Genomic DNA, 23,702 nt, shown 5'->3' with positions numbered 1-23,702 from the left:
GGACTGTAGAAATTTATTTTCCGAAACATTTTCCCCTTACCCCCCTAAGCAGGAACTAACCTATAACTCCGTATTGAACTTTATAGATTATTAAATTTTAATACTTCATTAAATCTTTCGCGCGTAAAACGACAAATTTAATTGAACCCATCATCTCACGTACGTATTAAGTTTAGGCATTAATTCAGCGCCCTTTCGTTTAATTAAATCACAAGTTTCACATTTCTTCTTTCCTTCTCCACCATCTTGGATTTTTCCGATTTCACCCGTAGGACGGAGCAAGGTTATAAAAAGTAATAACAAATATTTCGATAATTGAAAAACATATGATGAAAATACTGCTAGATGAACTTTTACATTTAATAATTAACTTTTTACTCGATAATCTTCGAACGTCGTCAAATGGATACCACCTATTTTTCACAAGTTGAAACGTTTTCATGAACCTTATTCGATAAGTAATTGCAAATGAAAGGTTTGGTAAATGTTTTATGAATAAAAATAATACAAATTCGATATCGTGGGCAACGATGAATCATATCCGTGTATTCTATGCACCGCTCTCTTTAAAAACTTGAAAAACCACGGAATCCTTTCAACCTATATAAAATGTTTCTCGTGATTCCCAGAACGTCGGAGCCGAATACCGTGAATTCTCTTTACTTGGTACCGTTCGCGTGAACTTCCCCGACGATCGATCCGACCTATCAGTCAAGGCGAAACTGCCGATCGATAAGGGGCAAGCTGGAATCCTCCGGAACGTCGGAAAATTGCGAGTTACATTTGGTGTGGAAACAAGGAATCGAAATGATAACAATTAAACCTTTGCACTCGATTTATTTTCAATGTTGTTGGGTGTAAATTTATATTTATTTTTAAGGAAATGAATTTAAGTAATTTACAGCGGTAAAATTCAACATTTTATATTTACTTTATTTATTATTATTACAATAAGATTGAATTTTTATAATCTTTTAAAGTGCGGTAGACCTTTTAAAACAATTTCCACCGTTCTATAGCAAATTTGTATTGTCTACTTCGACATGATATACGAGTGCGAAGGATTAACCGTCTATGGACCCGTGTGACTTTGAAATCACATGCGAATATATTGGCATCTTGTTGATTTATTTTATTGTTCATGGTAAAGTGAAGAGTATAATGAAGTAATTAATTAACTTAAACTTTTATACGTTCAGGCGTGAACGTTAAACGTCATTGTAATTCAAATTAATTAAATAATTTAGTTAATTGGAACTAATCTAGTTCCAATAAACTAGGAAAGGGTGTATAATGCCTTTCATTTCCTCCTACAAACTACAGTAATTCGATTTGAGGGTCACTGGGTCACCGATAACCGTCATGTCGTTCAACGTAAAAGTACACAGATCGGAGTGAGTGGTAGTTAACCTGTTAATAAGTGTGAACCGAATTCTCAGTTTTATTCTCAGTTCGATACTGAACGTTGATAACATTTTCATGATGGGCGCTGTCAGTCGTTCTCGCTGGTTAGCGAGAAATTTCGAAATTCCAGGTGAACGTGCCGAAAGTTCCGTGGCGCGTTACGGACAACGCCTTGTCGGCCGCAGACAAGAAAGCCTCATCCTCGTGACAAGTTTAACGATGGAAAGGAGAGGACCGTCGGCGGAACGATAAAATTGTTCTCGCTCCATTTAGAGATTTCCCTCGAAAGTTAACCCCCGTCGACTCGAAGGGGAAAAGTAACATGGGGCCTTTCTCTCCGCTGACCGTTCACGATTATCTAACTGGCATGCCCGAGGAGACATTCTGATCGTCTCGTCGAAAAACGTCGGAAAACGTTTAACCCTATCAATGCTATGTCCGTATACATGCATCCAGCGAAAGCTATCGACGTGGACTGTTGGTTTCATAATGGAATAACGAATCAGTTTTATTTAACGAACAAGGAGAGGGCCAGACATAAAAATCTGTTTTCGAATAGAGCCCTGTGGATGTTATAGTATATATTTAGAACTGAAAAGCCATGAGGGCTTATTTGACAATGGTCTTCCGTTTTCGAAAAAAATGAATTTTAAGTTTGTTTGTTTAACGGTAATTTATAGTTACTCAAATAAAATCATAAGATGAAGCGTATACCTATTTGTCGAACGCAGGACGAACGCACCTAGGGCATATATTAATGAAAAATCAAAGCGAAACGAAGAAAAATTACATGTTTATCTGAGAAAATAAATAATTGATCGTTGAAAGAATTGGTATCATTTTGATTTTAACCCGTTGCACTCGTATGTCATGTCGGAGGTGACAATATAAAGTTATAGAACGTTGGGAATTGCTTCAAAAGCTAGCACACTTTAAAAGATTATAAAAATCAAATCTTATAATAATAATAATAATAATAATAAATAAAATAAATATAAAACGTTGAATTCTTCCGCTGTAAATTACTTTAATTCATTCTTCAAAAAATAAATACAAGTTTACACTTAACGACATTGAAAATAAATCAAGCGCAAAGGGTTAAGACGGCGTGTATACTCATCGAACGCAGTTAGCTGAATAATTTAAACATTTACATTTCCGTTACGACGTCGATTCGTTCGAGAATCTCCTAGAAAACCAGCCGCATCTTTTCGATAATTACGGAAAAAGAACCCAGGAGCAAGTAGCTTTGACCTGTCTAGTGGCTCTAGCGTCAAGGGGTCAAATCTCGGATCTTCTTAGGTGAAAAAGTAATACGCGGCGAAGATCACGTTGAATTGAGGTTGAGTAACGATCTAACGACTTACCTCGTACGCTCTGAAGAGCAGGTACAGCTCCCTCGGCTTGGCGTCCATCGGCAGGCCGCTCACGAACAAGGTGCGCACCTGCGAAAACGAAGAAGAAAGAAAGCGATAATTCAGTTAATTAAGCTAATTGTTGGCGAGGCGGGAGGGTGGTGGGCTAACCGGGTGGGAGTGAAAGAGAAACAGAAGACGCGGGTCGGAGTGTTCCGTACGAAACGGAAAAAGGATTCGTGTCGGGACCTGGAAGGATGGCTGGAGATAACCGAGAATTAGCCTGCTCTGTTTGACTGGTGCTCTCGCGGGGCCAAGCGATAGCTAATTGTCGAATTAATAGGAGACGGTAACGCGAAACGGTGATATCCGTCCACAATTTTGTCCTGTTTCCAATTTCACCGATTTCGTCTATATTTTCGCCCTGTTTAACCTTTTGCACTTGGGAGATGATCGCCATTCGTCATTTATGTAACTCGATGCGACAGGATTTTTAGAGTCTGATACACTAGAGTGAACATTACGTTTCATGTAATATTTACATTTAATTTAAGTTCGACGTGCGGTCAGGAAATGGACTTGGTGTATAATTCACTCGTATAATTTCTCGCGTTCGCGTACACATGTACCTGTGTATACACAATTTCCTACTCATTCGTCAATCTTCTACTTTAACGCACTGTATTTATCGCACTCTTACAGTTTAATACTGTTTCTAACTTTTTTCTTAACTTTGTATAATAATATTACGCATCAATTCCGCAACATCATCCATTCTTCTATCCTGTAGGACTTCCTCTATTCTAACAAGGGAACCTTTTCAACCAGCACACGCAGATTTTGATGGAACTTGTGTGACACATAGTTCTCAAGAAAATATTTGACACATATTTTTCTTATCGGTAGATATCCACCTTAAACGGTAGAGGTATAGAAAAGAAACTTCTTTTTAAATTATTCTCTTCGAAATAAATAATTTAGATTTCCTTTCTACACCCCGTGGTTTCGAATTTGATTTATTTCAAATTTAGGTTTACGGAACGCGTCAATTCGACCCTGACAATCACAAAGTCAATTTTATATTTCGAAGAGATAAAGTAAGTAATTTGCACTGCGATCTATTACGAGAATGGTCCGGCTCGTTAGAGGCAAACCGAAACGTTCGAAGTCGTCGCGGACGTCGAGCCATCAGCCGCTCTCGTAACTCAAACTCCGAGTGTTACGTTTTCAGCGGCGCTCGTATCAGTGCCCGTTGCTCATTCGGAATCATCGAACTTGACAGGGCAAACAAACAGGCCGCGTGTTCGCGTTGCATCCCCGTGGCGAAGGCCTCGAGACGAAACGGCCGGCTGACTGGTGTCAAATATTGCGAGTCCCCGAATCGTCTTGTTCCGCTGCCGGCTCATTCTTGACCCAGTTGCCGGCGACACGGCCAGCCCACGAACACATTGTGAGGACCACGGAAGTAAGCAACACCGAGACGGTAAATTACGTACTGATTTGGCTGGCTGCCAGCCGGGACAGACCGGTCTGTCCGTCGCTAGACTTTCCTTTGCACGAAGGGAAACACGCCGGATTAACCCTCTGCGACGCGCAATTAAAGAATATCGCTTTGGCAAAAGTGAGTCTTCTGGTTCATCGATTGTAACCTTTTTTCTACATTACATTGTACTTGTGTCGGTTAAAGAGGCCATCCAGATATTTCCTTTGCGAGAAGAGAATTTAATTTATTTGATAGGGTTAAATTTAATAAAAATTTAGTTAATTTTATTAATTTAAAATGAGATTTTCGTATATTTAAGTAGCATGATATACAGTTTATTTAATTTAACAATAACTGAAGAGGATTTATACTTTTGTCTAATGAATTTTATTAAAACTATTGAAGAAATATAGCAGATTAACCCTTTGCAACTTCGCAATTAAAAAATAACCATTAGGGAAAAATTGAGTTTTCGGATTAATCGATTGCAACCTTTTTTCTAAATTAAATTGTTCTTGTCTCAGCTAAAGAGGCCATCTAAGTATTTTCTTTCGACAAAGGGAAACAGCAGATTAACCCTTTCCAGCCGCGCAATCGAATAACCCTTGGAAGAAGTGAGTTTTCTAGTTAATCGATATCGATTGTAACCTTTTTTCTAAATTAAATTGTACGGGGTGTCTCAGATAAAGCGGCTATCTAGTAAATATTTCCTTTGAATCTTGAAGTATAAAAAAGCTTTGTACAAACAAGGATAAATAAGACCACCGGAATTTTTTGCGTACGAAATATATACTTTTCTTTTGCCATATCTTCTGTATGAAAAAAAAGGGGATGAAAGAAATATGTATTTTCTTATCGGCTACTGGGTGTAATACAAGGAAATTAGGTTACACAGCTTTTGCTGAATGACGAAGAGAATGTTCGTAAAAGGATAGATCGAGGAGTAGAAGAGGAGTTAATTAATTAATTAACGAGAAGATAGAAGAATTAATATTCTCTAAGTCATAGTAATTCTTCGATAGCTTCTCGATTAGTCAGCTGTTTACCATACGTGAACAATGGATTACGTTATTATTCCTTCTTATTTTAGTTACATGGTTATTAACCCTTTTTAACGAAAATCACGTCTATGTAATTGCAAAACAAAATTTTATACACGTGAAAAACCAATGTGTTTCTGTTAAAAAGGGTTAGCAAGTGGCGGTTTCACCCCTTCAAATTCGTCACGAGCAAACAATTGCAATGTATTAGGCTTGGCTTGCTCTAGTCATACACAAAATTACAGAGTTTCATAATTTTCCGAATCTCCGGGTTTCATGATTTCCCTTGTCAGAACACTCGTTCGATCATCGCTCAGCGGATAGTGAAAACGAGACTTGAAAAACTTCCACCCTCATTTCCCATTTCCCAAGGGAAACAATGAGCTCAGCTTTCAACGAGGCCCCCCACAATGCGGCAAGCTCCGCGGCGACGGGCACGACGACAAGGATCAATCCCGAGGATCGATACGAATCGTCCCACGCGTGGCCGGGAAAACACGCCAGGATTTCCCAGAGTTGAGGGGCACAATGCTGCGAGAGAAACGCATAGTTATACGCGGAAAACACGGAGACAATGGAGCTGCCGCCGCTTTCTCCGCGCGCGTGGCGACGTTCGTCGAAAGGCGAGAGCCAGAAGAGAGGGAAAAAGAAGCGGAACGCGGCGTTTCCTCCTGGCCCCATTCGGATGCGTCGACGGGCACGCGATCCCGTGAAAAGCGAGGGAAATTGTCGCCTTCTTATTCGCGTAAACCGCGCCGCGATGCTTACCACGGCGTGTGCCGGAAGAAGGAGGCTTCACTCGCCGCCGACCCCTGTGACTCCTTCACACGTTGATATCCACGGACGCCTATTCAATTTAACCCTTTCGACTTGTACATATGAGCGACTCAATGGCCAAATCGATTAACCTCAGAAAACGGAGAGCAGAGGAGAATTATGCGATATTGTACGCTGACTTTTCAATTTTAACACTAGAACTACCGAACATTTAATATGATTCATATGTTATTCCTGTAAAACTTGTAACAATTTCTTGGTTCTTTGAAACCTTTGTATTATTTTGAATAAATCGACAGTTTCCGGAGGTAAGAAGTTTCTGCTTTATATATACTATCGGAGGTTTTGTCTTCTAACGATTGGGAATTTTGAGAGCGTTCTTTAAATAATTTAACGCTAAACGTGCCGCGTTCAGGTAAATGACCGTTTTTGAAATTTGATTCAGAATTCTCAATTTCCATTCGTTCGTTTAATTTATATCGATTTTTATATTGTTTGATTAATCAGTTCATCAATGTTTATCTTTCCTTTCGTTTTTGTTTTTACTAAGAAAAATGTATTATCTAATTTGTTTACCTTTATTTTGTAAGCAGTTATTTAAGTGATTATGATAGGAATAGGTACATATACTGCCGGTACGTTTAGTGTTAAATTTCAATCACTGTTATCAGGATATTTTATACATGTTTTACCTTTATCTTTCCCTTAGAAAATATCACAGCAAAAATTAATCTCGATTTGGATTAAAGAAGACAACAGTTTCTTTGGATATTCCTTATAGTATTCAAGTGAAACTATATATTTTCGAAATCATTTCGAATATTCAATGTTTTTAAAGTGTCAATCATTGCGAGACGAGGGAACCAGTCATTTTGACTGGTACTTAGTTGCAATGTTAAATGGAAAATTAAATAAGCATTATAGATTGTGTTTTACTTGATTATTACAGGTGTAGTCTCTATCATTATTATAGTCTGATGTGACAAAAAGAATTTTTGTGTTTTCGTGGAACTAAACCGAAGAATGGGGAAATTTATTTCAACTAGAACAAGGTAGGTATCAGTCGAGAGCATGGGCGATAAAATTTAAAAAAATTCGGAACCGTAGTTGACCGGTTTAGCTAATAAACGATGAAATTTTGAATTGAAAGTAGCCGAGGGATAGGGAAATCGCTGCACAAACGAGTTTTCTTGAGTGTGAGGTTTTCGAAAGGGGTGGGATTTTCAATGGAAATGGAAGGAAGGATAGGAAATATGGGAACGAGACAAGTTATTTTTCGTGGAACATTTTTCGATAAATGCGGCGGGATTTTGAATGATAAGAAATCGAAGAATGCGAGAGATGGGGTTTGAACGAATTTGTTCAAGTGTAAGATTTTCTGAATATTTATTTTGTAGTGAGAAGAGAGGAGTTTTGAATTGAAGTCGAACGTAAAATGTGGAAGATGGGGTTCAAAGACACTTTCTTAGATATAGGATTCTTCACTAAGAATGTTTGAATTTTGGTAACAAGAGGAACGCAAAAGATGTGGTTGAAACAAATTTTCTTAAATATAAGGGTTTCCAAAAGGAGTAGTGGAATTTCAAATTGAGATAACAGGGACAATGCGAAAGAAGGGGCAAAAACAAATTTTCTTAACCTAGATCATATCCCAGGGTCTTTTCCAACCGAAATCAAGGTCAATTTTTGCTGTGATTTTTTTCAAGGGATGAAGTTTAAATATATATAGAATATCCTAATAACAATGATAAAAATTTAAAGTAATTATTTAAAGAACATTTACAAAATTCCCAATCGCTAAGAAAAGAAATCTCCGATAGCAAATATAAAGTAGAAGCTTGTTGTCTTCACGAAGTATCCATTTATTCAAACTAATAATGTTTCAGTGAATCAAACATTAACTGATATTAAATGAAAACCTCGTATTATTGCGTTTCGCATTGCCGGAAACAGTATAAATGCCCAAACATCTGCTGTCCAGTAATAATACGACAAATCTCGGCCCCGAATGCGAAGTAAAATTGCTGTGTCGTTTAATTGTCGCTCGATCTCGGTACGAACACCGAAAAATCGTGGTGTGTTTGTTATTTGAACTGGCAAGCCGCTCGCGTCCGCATCCCCACGCGCCAGGCACAACGAACGAAGCCAAACAAAAAATGAAGTCCGCCATTTTTATCCGCGTCACGTGTCCTCCGCTAATCCTTTCTCATATTAATTACCTGGCCCGGGCCGGGAAACGAGGACCCGGCGACCACCTATTACTTCCGGCTCAAGCGGTTTTTGTTGAAACATTAAAAAGCGCGGTGTCCGGCGGCGAGACGACAAAGCGGAAAAGAGGACCGAGACGATCCCTTGTCGCTGAAACGGGCTGATTAAATGTTCTTTCGCGACTCGCATGTCACAGTCAATTCTTTTTTCGTTCAAAAGGATGGGAACAGCGAACGAAACTTTGAAACATCGTATATTTCAACAGTTGACTGGTAATAATAGAGTAGACTATGGATTTTTATGCCTCCGTGGAAACCTTTAACACTAAAACTACCGAGCGATTCAACTGACTTTTCGAAATTCCTCTACAGAAACTCCAAGAATGCGTCCGTTGAGACTTTAATTGATTTACAAGTCAGCTTGCGTGTTCCTAATCCGAATTCTTTAATCGTTTCTCCGAGGAACATCTGTTATCTTTTCGAAACTCACGAAAAGAAGAAATGTTAACTGTAGAATTTAATTTGAAAAATTTCTCGTTTTGAGCGCAGTGCCTAGGGTACATTTGAATGTTTATGTAAAAAAATAAAGGAATCATCGTTGAAAGAGTTAGTATCATTTCAAGTTTTGAAATGACGTATGTACTCGTAATTTTCTAACCATTTTCTGACATGATTCTATTTTTCTGATTATGTTCTTGAACATTTGAACTTATAGAAGAATCTGTTGTTCAACTGTAATGAGATAATACTCTGGATCATAAATACATGTTCGAACAGGTTGTATAGTTTTTTAGCAATTTTTATGATTAATCGTTATTCAGTTATTTGTTATTTAAGTTCACTATTTCTTAGTCGCATTTATAGATTTCTTGTGTTATTAAATGGAGAATTCGGCAAAAGTTATTTAAAGTGACGAATACATTTGATTCGTTCGTTGTCGATGTACAATACATTCGTCACTTTAAATAACTGTTGCCAAACTCTCCATTTAATAACACAAAAAGCTATAAATGCGATTAAGAAATGGTAAACTGTACGTCGATAACGAACGAATCAAATGTATTCGTCACTTTGTATTTAATATTTTGAATAACTTTTGTCTAACTCTGTACATAATCAGCGTTCAGCGAAAGCTATTTATCATTTATTATTAATTTATTTAGTATCTGCGAACGATGAATACATTGCTTATTTGTCGTTCGCAAATAACAATCAGATTGAATTTATCCGTTATTTTGAATAACTTTTAATCCAGCGCTATGTATTATCAATTTTAAACAAAAGTTATTAATCTATGTATTATCTATGAACAATGAATACATTAATTATGTATTATTTGCAAATAGCGATCAAACTGAATTTATTCGTTACTCGCAAATAATAATCAAACTGAATTTACTTGTTATTTTGAATAACATCTGCTCAACGCAGCATATAGTCAGTTTTGGACAATATGTATTAATTTATTTACTATCTTTGAACAATGAATACATTAATTATTCGTTACTCGCGAACAACAATGAAACTGAATTTACTCGTTATTTTGAATAACTTCTGTCCAACGTTGGTTTACTGCCTCGGAAACAAGAGCGAGTTTTGCCGTGGAACGATATAGATGAGCGCCTTACGTGGAACCAGCTTAAGTAATTGCGATGCGCTAACTTACGGCGTGCACACACATGTCCACGTAATGGCGGCGCGAGATGCTCAACTTGTAATGATCTAGGTGCACTAAATTGCCGCGACGGAACCGAGCCAATTAATAAAGTTAAGAAACGCTGCCGGCTGAAAGTATCGCGCGCAATCTGATCGAGTATGGGTAATTACGATACTGGCCGTCTACTCTGCTTTCACCGTGTTTCGGGCAATTAGTGCGCACAAAAAATTATGGTAATTGTTCCGAATCACGGCTATGCCTCCAAATGAGCTGTAAATTATTTTAGTAACTTTTATCAGTCTTCCGACAACATTATTGTTATTACAATGGAGTTAACGAATAAAACACAGTTATAGAATTATTATTTTTCAATTCTTGAAATAGTTAGGGAGAACTGAAACAAAGAACCGACAAAAAATAGTTATAGAACCGTTTCAGAACGAAACCGACATGCGGAATAAGAGCTATGACTTATTTCGGTTCTTCATAATTGTTTCAAGAGCCGAAGCCGATATCATAATTGTTTTCAATCCCTGGGAAAATGTCTCGATCGAGGTATCCCGAGTTAGGATTATCGTATCGTGAGTCGTCATTATCAGATTCCGAGAAACAGCGGCTCGAAAAGGCAGACACAATAATGACATTCTTTCGAACGTTATTACACTGTCGCGCCTGGGTGTCCTTCGTGTAGACCCGGGAAGGAAACACAATTTGTGGAGAACAATCGATCATAGACGATTGGATCCAGCCGGAGTGTCCTGTGAACAGCTATTACGCCGATGACATTATTTCCTCTTCAAATCGAGACTGAACTCAGTGCGTATTTCGCCGGTGTTTTCGTTGCACGGATGCGACTTCAATTTAACTTTGGGACCACCCACGGTGTTTCATACATACGAAGCCGGAAATCATATCGCGAAATAGATTAAATGAAATTCATTACTTGGGAATAACATTCTGAACACGATCACCGTTGATTCGGGCTCAAAATATCAGCGAATACGAGATAATTTGGAGGATAATTTCACCGCTTCAAACCTGGCGCACATTATGATGTCCATTGTTTTACTACTTGAAATCATTTGGGATATTTAACGCGTTTAACATATCGATAATTACGAAATAAGAAAAGTGAAACCTGCCACTTCGACGGGTGCGATTGTTCTAATGTTAAAACTCATTGACAACTCATCCATGTTTCAATCGTTTTCTTTCGAACAGAAATCGTCGATTCGGTAGCCATTGAATTACACGAAATCAAGTTGTATGCACAATTATGTACGAAAAGAAAATACGGTGAGTCTCGAGAACGAATCCCATCAGTTCCTTCAAGAGCAAGAAAACGCTGTTTTTCTACAACGTTCGCCGTTATCCGCGTCTTCCATGACTGGCTTTGCATTTCTCTTTGATTCTTTAGAAACAACGGATCACTAGCTCGCTCGCGAAAGCGACAGTTTCTTCGCGAAGAAACGTTCGAGTTTTGCTAGTGCGGTGTGAACAGAAGCAGTCTCGGATAAAAGAACGATAAGAATAGCACTGTGCAGCTGCAATAAAATGCGAATGCAAAAACTGAGTTGTTGAGCACGTTTGGTTTCGATTTATATTGAAAATTCTGTGTTTTGGATTTTTACGTGTTATGTTTAAAGATGAATTAAGAAGATTGATCGAGAATGAAATTATTATGTAATAATAATGGAATGAAGAATACGTATTGAATAATGAATAAAAGATAATATGGAATAAAGGTTATCAAAGATTAGTAAAAAATAAGGAAACTCGAAGGAGCAAAAAGATTCATTTCAATTTTTCTACGTTTAGAATTCTGTGTACACTTCACGAAAACACAAAATTTTTCTGACGAAAACGGAACACTTGTCATTTAAATTGTAAATTATCAGAACTTTCAGCATACAATTTCACTGACTACAAATGATACTGTATTTTCATTGCACGGGTATGGCGTTCAGCATAGTTTTCGAAATCGACAATAAAAATAAAGAAACATAAGTTAATCTTGTAAAGTCGATTTCAATATGGATTGAAATTTACGGTTCGCGCGAGTCTCAAGAAGAAAATAAGTAGCAATTTAACTATTTACATAACCGGTTGATATTGTGAACGCGTTTGAGGAAATATGCAGGTCACCGTATATACGGTGATCCTGGAATACTCTAAACCATACGAATGCTTCGTGAAATTCAGGTAAAACTGGGAAAAAGATAAAATACAATCATTGCTTGTTCAGTATTGAATAAATGCATTGTAAATTAATTTCCCACACGTTGTATTCATTGAACTGTGCATTTTGTGAATTTCTGCTAAAAACACCTGAACAAAAAATTTTATTGTATTTTGTAATAATATTACATATTTTAAAATGAATTTATTATGATTGTTCGCGATTAAACTGAACACAATCTATATACGTTTACTTTACTAATTAAATCACACCTATCACTGGCTAGCACTGCAGTATTAATTTACTAACGAGCATTAGCATATCGCAGGTAAAGGATCGATCAAGCATCTCATTCGTGAGCTTCGTGATAACATTAAACGCGTATCTTATCAAATATGTGTTTAAAATTGTTAATTACGAATTTCGTTGAGAATACTTTATCTATCAAAAGTGCTAAATCAAGAAGAATATTAAAAATTACAGAATTAAATTAAAAAATAATAATCGAGTGTGCAAGTAATATGATTATTTTCTATGATTCGTTTAAATTCGTTCGAATGACAAATCATTAATTTAATTTTCAATGCGAATTTTTGTATAAAAGATAACGCATAAAATATTAATAATAAACAATAATAACGATAAGTAATTTTGTAATTCGTATCTCTTTTATAATAATCATGATACGATTGCAAAAGAAGAATGGCTATTGTTTGGTCGACATTTTGTAGCACTGTTTACGTTCTAATAATCAGTTTAACTTTCTCTGGGAGAAAAGAAAGTAAAGAAAATAAAATGGCGACAATAAGGTTCACGGTATCGTCGCAACACTAAATAATATCCATGATTTTCACAGACGTGTTATTTTTGTACCGGAAGTGAGGTAGCGTTAAATCTATCATCGAACGATGCACCGTTGTTGAACACATTTCTTGTCGCCACGTTATCGCGCGTAGTAAATCGTTACTGTCAAATATCTGTGCCACTCATTATCTTGTTCCACGAAGAACTCGAAAGTGTGATATTTAGCTCAATGTTTTTGTTTGAAGTTGAATATTGCAATGTTTATGAAAATTAATGGACTATCGAGACTAGAGTATTTTTCATGGATAAACTGAAATCTAGTTATTACTTATTTATATCGATATAAACATTAATTTTGTATAATAATATTTTTATTTTTATAATAATAATATGTATATTCTTATAATAATAATTCTTATAATATATGTTATATTTACGAATGATAGATTCGTACAATTCTCTTCGACAAACCGATTCTAACGCAATCCTTTCGTCGCGTGTAACGCAAACATCTCCGAGCATGAAAAAGAAGCAAAAAAAGAGAGAGAAGGACATGGAAAATTTCGTAAATCGAGGGAACAAGTTTCGTGAAAATAAATCGTTGAAGTGTAACAGTGTTTGCAAAATATTTTGAAAAAGTTTTCATTTTCCACTCTGGTACGTTAAGTGTTTGCCGTTCTTTCGGAGCGTTGCAAACAGTTCCGACAAAAGAAGACCAGTGAGAGTTTCGCGAACTCGGGGAAAAAGTTTCTCGGAAACAAATCGCTGAAAGCTAACAATGCACTCGAAATGCTGCATAAATATGTCCATATTCGTTTTCTTCCGGTCTGTCGTAACTTTATAAGATTCCTTTGCACATCACGGTCACTTCGAACGAAAACAAAATGGAAATTTTTCTACGTAAGATACAGCGTCCAAGTTTGAGAAGATATTAGCTTTTAATTACAGTTGTAAGTTATAAGTTATAAGTTATAAGAAATTACCCTTCAATTACTTTTTAATTATCCTCCAAGTTTCTTCGAATAATCAACAAAAACTAAAAAATATAATTAACCTTTTCTATTAATGTAAATGAATATTATAAATAAAATAAAAATAGATAATAAACCATATAAATAGAAAACAGTAATAAAAAAAATGATCAGAAAATAGATTATCATTCGGAATATATATTATAACTTTCAAATATAAGGCGAAGCAAACAAAGTAATTTTCAAGAACTAGATTTCCGTTTAACACATTTTACTTTCCATTTAAATAAAAGAGAATTCGATGGAAATAATTTTCAAGGATTAGATTTTCATATGACAAATGTTAATTTTCAATTTCAACGAAAAAGCGATGACAACAATTTCCAGAAAACAGACTTTCGTTTGAAATATTCGGATCTTTTTTAATTTAAATGAAAGGCAATATGTAGAAGCAATATTCAAAAAATGTAGATTCCCGTTTGAAATATTTGAATATTCTGTGAGAAGGTCTCGTTGGACGTTCCGAACAATGAGAACCGAGAATAAAGGTAATATTGGCGCGCGAAAATAACATAAAAATATTTATAGAAAATTGCAAATCCACGAGATATATGAAGAATGGAGATATGGATAGATGTCAATTGTAGAGATGCAACGATCCACGAGAAAACTGACATTTTGTGCAAAATGGAATTATTTATAGCGTGTGTATTAACCGTTCGACGAGTTTCATGATTACACTCGATTCGATATTAATCCTTTGTCGCTCCTTCATACACTTGCGAAAAGTTTCTTTTCGATTTTGTAAGGAATAAAGGAAGTTTAACAAGTTTTTAATATTGTGTAAAAATGTTATGAGCTTTAGAAACACTTCGAAACATTTGAATAAATAATTGCATGGAAAGAAGATACGACGGATTAATTACTTAACCATTGCTTCCGTGGTAATTAACTGTAAGACGTCCGACTCACCTGTAACAAAAAAGAAAAAAGAACTTTAATACGTGCATTTGTTTCATATATAATGTTAGTAATAATAAGTTTCATAAATGATAATTTTCGTTGAAAATTTAAACTATGTAGTTAATTTCTTGAAGACATACGACATTTCAAACGCGATAATGTAATTGATACTTATATTTTATTCATGTTTTCGTGTTTACGTTTGTTAGTGAGCTATCGTTTGTTTCGTATTCTTTTTAGTAAATTCTGAATTGCATGCATCAGAAAGATTCAAATGCAAAAATTCTTAACACCTTCAGATTGGGCGCACATTATAATGTGCAATGTTTTACTATTACAAAGCTGAGAAAGCATTAAAACTGAGGCAACCATGTGTACACCTTTACTTTGAGCCCATTTCTATCAGAAAAGTATTTTATTCGATGTAATGTCGTTATTGATGATGCATTGAATGGCATAATTTAAAATTCTTTAAAATTCATTTAAAAAGTTGTAACGGTTCAAATATAGACAATTTCTTCATAAGAAAGCTTAATATTTTATAGCAATAAAATAAAAATACACGAGATTTACGAAGCAAACACTCCCATAGACATTAACAGGGCCGAAAAGGGTCAGGAACTAAAAAGAAACATTTCCATTTAGATTCATCAATTTTACAAAGTAAAAGACGCAGAACCGAAAAGGATTAAAAACCGAAAAGAAACATCCCCATTTGAAATGATCAATTTTACAAAACAAAAAAAGAACGGGATCGAAAAGAGACATCCCTATTTGAAATCATCAATTTTACAAAGTAAAAAATACAGAACCAAAAAGGGTTGAGAACCGAAAAGAAACATTCCCATTAAAAATCATGAAATTTACAAAATAAAAAAGAACAGGACCGAAAGCGGTTAATGTTGCAGGGCAGCGAATTATTTTCGACACGGTTAAACGCATTCAGGCTCGGCCGTCGTCGCCCATACTGTTGGCTTCATCAAATCAGATAAACCCGCACACAAACGGCGTCGCCGTCGTTCTACGGCCTGTGGACAGAAGCTTTCGCTTCGAAGTGTAAAACGTATGTCTGCACGCGCGCGACGACACAGAGCAGCACAGCCGCAGAACACAAAGGCCGCAGATTAGGGCGCGAAGCTTCGACATGGATTTTCGCGAGCCGCTTTCCGATGTTCTCGAATTACCGGTAAACCTTGACTCGGGATTCATCGAACCCGCAGAAACGTAAATGACTGAATTACCCATTATTGTCCGCCAGCCGACATGTTTTCGGCGCACGTGGCGACGCCGATAGTGTCCGTTCACTGGTAGGCGGCGGATCTTCGGTGGAAGTTGAAATTTTCAACATAATTGGAGAGGAAAATAGAATTACCACAAATAAAGGTTTTTCTTTCGTCAGATTCAGAAGTCGACTTGGTGACATTTATTTAATCGAGTATAAATTCATTTTATGGACAAAGATATTGCATAATTATTTATTAAATAAGTATTATTACTTGTAGCCACTGTTATTACTATTAGTAGTATAATTATTCATTATTATTAAATGAGTAATTAAATTATACTATTATTGTGTTAACAATACCGCCTAACATTACTTACAAGGATAATAATATTAGTTACGTCCATATCCCTTGTTACTATCTTACAAAACTATTTTATATTCCTCAATAATGGATTCAATTAAGTACCCATTACTCTATGCACCTATATAAAATTTCCCTTTCCACGATGAAATAATTTACCTCGAAACTCAATCACAGTTATCTCATCATTCGCGAACCACAAACATCGAGTTCATAATTAGACCGATCAAACGACCAACTAAAGCACCAGAAACAATTACCACTAAACGTACCGAAACTTCATATAATTCCTCCTGTTAAACAGATTGATTACGATATAAATGAGTATGTACAAAGTGTTGGTATGTGTCAATATTAAACAACGAGAGGAATCATGTTTTGCTCGGATAATCAATTCCGTCTCTACCCTTTTTAACGCCGACTTTCGTTATTACTGGCTACGAAAGAAAGGTAAACAAATATAAATATTTCTTAGTGGAAACAGAAACAAGCGGAAAGACAAAAATTGAAAACCTGATTAATTAAACGATATAGGAAGTTAACCCTTTGCACACTAGGGCTCCGTAACGGAGCCATTTAAAATTGATCGTTACGAACTGTAAAATTTTATCATTAAATATATTATAACATTTATATCTATAACTGATAAAAAGCAGTAAACCACATCTATGTGGTGACATTTATTTTCATGTGCGTATCATTTGTTCGTATGTTAACATGCTTTTTCTAATAAAGTGCTCCCACTTGCTGGTAATATCAGTGAGGAAAAGCGTCGAGTGCAAAGGATTAACACATTGAATGCAATTTCATACAGCAAAGTACACGAAATGGAAAAAATGTAATATTAAATCATTTGATTAAATTGCAGCGCAATTTAAAGTCCCTGCATTAAGTAGCATTATGTATAATATACAAATTGTTTCGAATAAACATCGCTTAATTAAGTGAACTATAGTAATTCGATTTGGTTAGGGGTCACCAGTGATCCTATGGCATTCGAGGTATTAGAGGAACGAAATATAAAAAAATTTTTATTGAAATTTTAAAACCGGTTCGCGAGTACGGTTAATGCTGTACGGGAATATCAATTATGAGAAACGAACATGCGTCAGTAGCGCATCGGACACTATTATTTCCCGAACGTTTTCACTGCACCGCACCGAGCTGGTCCAGTACATCCGCGATCGTAACGGAGTCGAAATAAATTACGAAGCCAGCAGAAACCGGTCGTTACTCCTTCGGTGATGGGATTTTAAGGGAATCGGCGTGAATTTAAGACCGGGGCCGGTCGCGGCACCGCCTTTATTACTATGAATAATTTCGAGCGTCGCGTGCTCGCTCGTTTCTCTCATTATTTATAAGTATTTACGGCACCCGGTTATTTACGCGGAGCCCGGTTGGACATGGATCAACGCCGATCCAGACAGAAGGAGGTTCGTCTTCTTGGTCGGGCATTCCGTAGCACACAGACCCGACCCGACCTCGTTAGAAACTTATCCACGGACCGTTTAATACTGGTGTCATTTTAATCGCTCTATTCATCGCGCGCGCGCGCGGGATTAATTGCCGTCTCACGGGCGCACGGATAATTTGTAGGTGTTTTGTAACCCGTATGTCGCTGGTCTCGAAATGATATCGCTTGGACAAGGAACTGAAAACAGTTGTGATATCGGCTTCAGTTCTTGAAACGGTTATAACGAAATGAAACAAGTTATAAGTGTTATTCGGTACATCGGTTCTGAAATGGTTCTGTAACTGTTGTTTTTCAGTTCTTGAAATAGTTATGAGAAATCGAAATGGAGAATCGGGAAGTAGTTGTGAGGTTCTTGAAGCAGTTATGAAGAATCGAAAAATAACAATTATAGAACCATTCTAGAACCGATATTATGCCGATATTAACCGATATCAGTCAAAGAACCAGAACCGAAGCCGATATACTAAATAGCACCTATAACTCGTTTCGGTTCTTTATAACTGTTTCAAGAACCGAAACCGATATCATAACTGTTTTCAGTCCCTGCTGTACTCGTACATCTTCGACGCCTCCAAACATCACAATTTTTCATTGCAACAACGTCGGTTTATTTATATGTTCTGACATAATAACGCGGGTTGCGTCAGCGGCGCGCGATTCTCTAAATTAATCCTAGGTGCAGCAACGCGGCCGAAGGAAACGTTAAAAAGGGCCGGTGGAAGCCAATGTGCAAGAACCGTACTTCCGGCTGCGAGACAAAATAAAATACCGGAGCTCGGGTTCGATGAGCACCGGGCTCGTTTTCAGCGCGTTCGGCTTAATACATTCGGCTGTCTTCTAACAAAGACCTCTCACGCGCGCGCATTGTACACGAATACCTCGAAAAAGAAGGAACGGCAAAATGTAGCCACCCTTTTGCACGCGGAGGACATCGAAATTTTAAGAGTGAAAATGTTTTGTATAAACGAAATATTACTTGTCCATCGTGAATCTTTAACCTTTTTTTTTTTATTGTATATTTTAAGTTGCGTCACCCCCATTGGACCATTGGCAACTATTTTAAATTACGCATATGATTACCTACGTATATGGTTGTATTAATTATGATGGCTGATTAACTTAAGTGTACTATTTTGATTTCTTTTAGAAATTTCAATTCTTTAGGATCTTCTTTTATTTGATATTTTCTTCTCTCCCTTTGGTATTTAATATAGAGTACACGTGGACACGAAATAAGCATCAAACACTTTTCTTCTTCCACTAAATTATTAATGATAAAGTAGTTGTGTTAGGTACAGTTGTGAAAGAAATTATATAATATGTACTAGTTAACTGAGACTGGATGATATAGATCGCGGAAAATGGCGAGTCGATTGCCCGAGATCTTACTGTACTCGTAAACGAGGACGCCCACGTAGTACTTACATATTGGGTTATCCCATAAATAATGCGGTTTTTTGTATTATTTTTATTTTTGAAACTGAAGATTAACGAAACTTTTTTCCTAAGTAATTATAATGTATACATATACAATTTATAGATAATGAAGGCGAATATGTATTAGATTAAAAACAGTTTTGTTTATCTTTATTTCTAAAAATAAAAGAATGACAAAAAATCGCATTATTTATGGGACGACCCAATACATGGACCAGTCGCTTTTCTTTTTCATGCGAAACGTTTCCCGCCATGAATTTCTAATCGCACACCGATAACGTTACGCGGAACAAAGCCGAAACGATTTCTTAGGAATTCTATCCGCCGCACGGCGGGAGAGCAAAGTGAAAAGTGACTCGATCGAAAGGAAAGGTAATATTTCCGGCCACCGTAACAGCCGAATGCACTCGCGACCAATCTCTGGGAGCAACGCTCTGAGAAAGATGGGAGAAAAAAATGACTTTCACTGACAGAACATCGGCGAATATAATAGAAAACGATAACAATAATAATCTTTATTTCGGGTTTAATGGCTAAGAAAAAGGACTTGATTTACACAATTGTAATTCCCTTCTCCTGTATGTTTCACACATTCTTCTCTCTCGTACATTTTGCTTAACCCCCTGCACTCGATTTATTTTCAATGTTGTTGGGTGTAAACTTGTATTTATTCTTAGGGAAATGAATTAAAGTAATTTACAGCAGTAAAATTCAACGTTTCATATTTATTTTATTCATTATTACTATGAGATTGAATTTTTATAACTTTTTAAATTGTGCGACTTTTTAAAACAATTTCCAACATTCTATAACAAATTTGTGCAAAGGGTTAACTTCGTTAGATTTGATTGTTGCACGAAATTATGTATTTGTATGTAACAACAATGGACCAGTTCAATGTATCATCATTAACGACACCGACATAATAACGACATTATTTTGAATATAATAGTGGTAGTGTACTACTTTTCTGATAGATATAGGCTCCAAGCAAAGGATTGCCACTACAACTCTTTGCGGTTCGAGACTCAGTTTTTCATTCATCATCGTGCTTAGGTTACACTGTACTCTTAGACAAAAAGAAATATTATCGAATTGTTACAAGCGTAGAAATAGTATCTGGTTGCAAAGGGTTAAACATAAAGTCTAGCGAAAAAATGGATGAATGAAAGAAGAGAGCCAAATAAAGAACGGGGGGGGGGGGGGAGTGGGATAAAAAGGAAAAAGGAGAAGATAAGAAAAATAGAGAAATGATAGAAAATGGAAGAGAGAAGGACGTAGGAAAGGGGAAAGTGGAAAGAGAGAAACAAAATCGAGGAGGGATAGAAAAGGTAGAGGGAAAAATGAGAAAAAGAGAGAAAAAGAGAGAAAAATAGAGGAAGAAAAAGACAACGAGATAGAAAAAAAAAACAAAAAAGAGGGAGAAAAGCAGAATGGAAGAGAGATGAAGAAGGGCAGATCGAAAAATGAGAAAAGGAGAGAAACAGAGACTTGGGGAAAGATGAAAAAAGATAGAGGAAGAAATAGGAAAAAGGGAGAAAGAGTGAAAAGAGGAGAGCGAAAAGGGAACGATAAGATCGTGGTGTCAACGTAGTCAGGCTGCCGAGCGAGTCGTGAAATTGCTCGGATGCGCTCCAAATGCGATGGCACTCGAGACACCGGGCCGCGGACCCCGTTTTCTCCGACCTCTAAGCGCACGTGCAGCTCTTCTGTTCCGTCGTTGCATTTTCGGCCGCGCCGCGCCGCGCTGCGTCGCGCCCAGCGTCGGCCACTCGACTCTGCCCCGTTGCATCCCGCGATCTCAGCTATTTTTCATTAATACTAGATCTACGAGCATTCAGTGTACAGTTTATTCTAACGTTCCTAGAAGAATTGATGTTCACTCATTCGGATCTTGGAAATTAAAGGCTTAACGCACTGAATGTTCTGAGGGTCACTTAATGCCTTGTACTCAAGGGGTGAATCTCAGTCATCGCTCGATTTGATATAGCAAACTTAGAAGGTTTAATATTTAATATTAAACGTTGCATAACGCATCACTATGTGAAATAGGGGTTGAAATACAGTAGCTTTGTCTCTTAATTTATACATACCATCAGTTAGTTTCAGAGAATGTCGTGTATATCTCATCGGAAAACGTTGCATATTTCTAGTAAAACACTTTCCAATGAAGAAGGTTAACAATAGATTTACGGAACGAGTCAAATTGAATCATATCGTATTTTATAAACATTATTTGGTATACGTTTGAGTGGATTTTGATTGATGCAGATACCATGTCAAGGGATATTCCTCTGAAAAGAACTGAATGCCATTTGTCTTTCTTAAATTTTGTTTGAAATCTACGTCACCAATCCCACAGGATATTATACAGTAAGGAGTTAACATTAAAACTAGCAAGTGGGCAAGCAGACTATTTATAATTTGCTTATAAAAATGTTGAGAGTTCATTTACTCAAATTTCGATTTACTTATATCCCAATTTACGCATTACCGAAGCAATTTATTTAATAATTCCCCGCAAAGTTATTTGTATCTTTCTAATAATTCTCGAAGAAGAAATCCAAAATAGGTGATTTCGATCTGTCTGGTAGTTTTAGTGTTAAATACAACTTCGAAGTCGGTAGAATTCCCTATCGAGTTCAAACCTAAAACGCTCTAAGAGCCATCGGCGAGCAGCGACACACCGGAACGCATCCAAATCGATACTAAAATCAACTCCAGCCACGCGCAAACATGCGAATCGCGCTCACGGCTGCCAGAAATGCAGGCCACCATCGACCCACCTAGCACGAAACGATGTTGCCTGCTCTCGAAGCTTCTCCTTGCCTCGGGAAACCGTTTTGATTCTTCGTACAAGACGAAAAATGCGGACGGATCCATCGGTTCGGAAAGTCGAACGAGAAATAACAGCAACCACGAGAAAAGAAACGGAGAAACGGTAACTGAAACGATTTTAGCTGTTTCGAGAAACTTTAGCCCAAGGGACATGATATTTTTCCTTTAATAAGTGACAAATTTTGTACAATAATAGAATCTTGCTTGGTAATACTATTTTTGCGTACTACTTATTATTCTCGTTATCACGAACATCCCGATATCCATATTTATTTCGCAATAGAAAGATGTGATTGTGTCACGTTTTTATCGATACGTCAAATTTCAGTTTGTGTAACAATTTAGTTCTTAATGGATTAATTTTGTATACAGTGATTCGCTTTACTCAAAGTGAGTGTGGTGCATTCATTTCTCTAGGGGCGCACGGTAAATTACGAAGTGCGCGTTAAAATTAAAGTGAAAATGTTCCAGAAAAATGTGAGAAGATAGATAATATCATAAAAATTCCATTGTAACCCTTGCAAGTATTAAAAATGCAAACACTCACGATTAACGTGCAACTAGACAGTGAAGCTTTAAGTAAATATAAGTTCTTAGCAATTACTTCATCTAAATTAGAATAAATGAAAAATTTGTTGATTCCTTTACGGTTTCTGTAGTGTTCCAATGTAAAACAGCACTCCGTTAACTCTTTGCACTATATAGACAAATTTTCGTTCTCCAAGTATGCAACACCAAAAACCTACGTTAAAATTGTTTCATTCTCTATACAAGCAACTTGCTTTGACAAAGAAACTGACAAATCTACGAATATAATATTACAACATAACATTTTTCAAATTAGAGGACAAGTATCAAAGAACCACGAACGAATTAAGGTCATCATTGAGAGAAGAACAGTTTAGAAAAATATTTCTTTTCTAGTTTCAGAGATATCTTAAAAAGTTTATTTTAAACCTTCAACTTTGAAGGATGGCTTTCACCCCTTTAAGTATCCCACGTAAGTTTCATCAAACTCGGCGTATGTGAGTTGAAAAATCTCCCACGTTAGAAAATCAGTACACCGATCCTTCATTTCGAGACGAACAACTTAAAAAAAAACTGTCTTTCCTAATTTCAGATATATTTTAGAAATTTCATTTCAAATCCTTAATTTTGAAGGGTAGTTTCCATCCCTTTAACTAAAATATTAGCCAAGAAAAAATACGTGTGAAATATTTGTTTCAGAACTACATCCCACGTAAGTTTCATGAAAATCAGTGTGCGTGAATTGGAAAGGTTGCCTCGTTAAAAAATCAGTGTACAACAAAGAGATGAAAGGAAAAGGAATTCCGTCGCGCGATGGAAAAACGTTACTTTTCTTCGGCGCGACCGAGTAACTCGATCGACCAAGTTATAACGAACCCTTGCGGTTTTCTCCGTATGCACGCCGGTGCACTGTATATACCGGAAGAATCGAGACCGGATTATTATGTGGACTGGTATAGAAAGTAAAAGCCGCGAGGAGACGCGTAAGGTATGGATCGC

General features: G+C 36.6%; 1 protein-coding gene across 4 annotated transcripts in view; it reads right to left on the bottom strand.

Annotated features, from left to right (window-relative positions):
- The window catches only part of LOC116424351 (protein couch potato), a 183,094-nt gene that overhangs the window by 91,342 nt on the left and 68,050 nt on the right, over positions 1-23,702 (bottom strand). For all 4 annotated transcript variants that reach the window (XM_076369077.1, XM_076369079.1, XM_076369075.1 and 1 more), the window contains exon 3: positions 2,772-2,849. In XM_076369077.1, the coding sequence (XP_076225192.1) occupies positions 2,772-2,849 (78 nt within the window). The remainder of the gene's footprint in view (positions 1-2,771; positions 2,850-23,702) is intronic.

This window comes from Nomia melanderi, chromosome 7, assembly GCF_051020985.1.
Source record: "Nomia melanderi isolate GNS246 chromosome 7, iyNomMela1, whole genome shotgun sequence".
Lineage (NCBI taxonomy): Eukaryota > Metazoa > Arthropoda > Insecta > Hymenoptera > Halictidae > Nomia > Nomia melanderi.
This window is presented reverse-complemented; position numbering and strand designations above follow the sequence as displayed.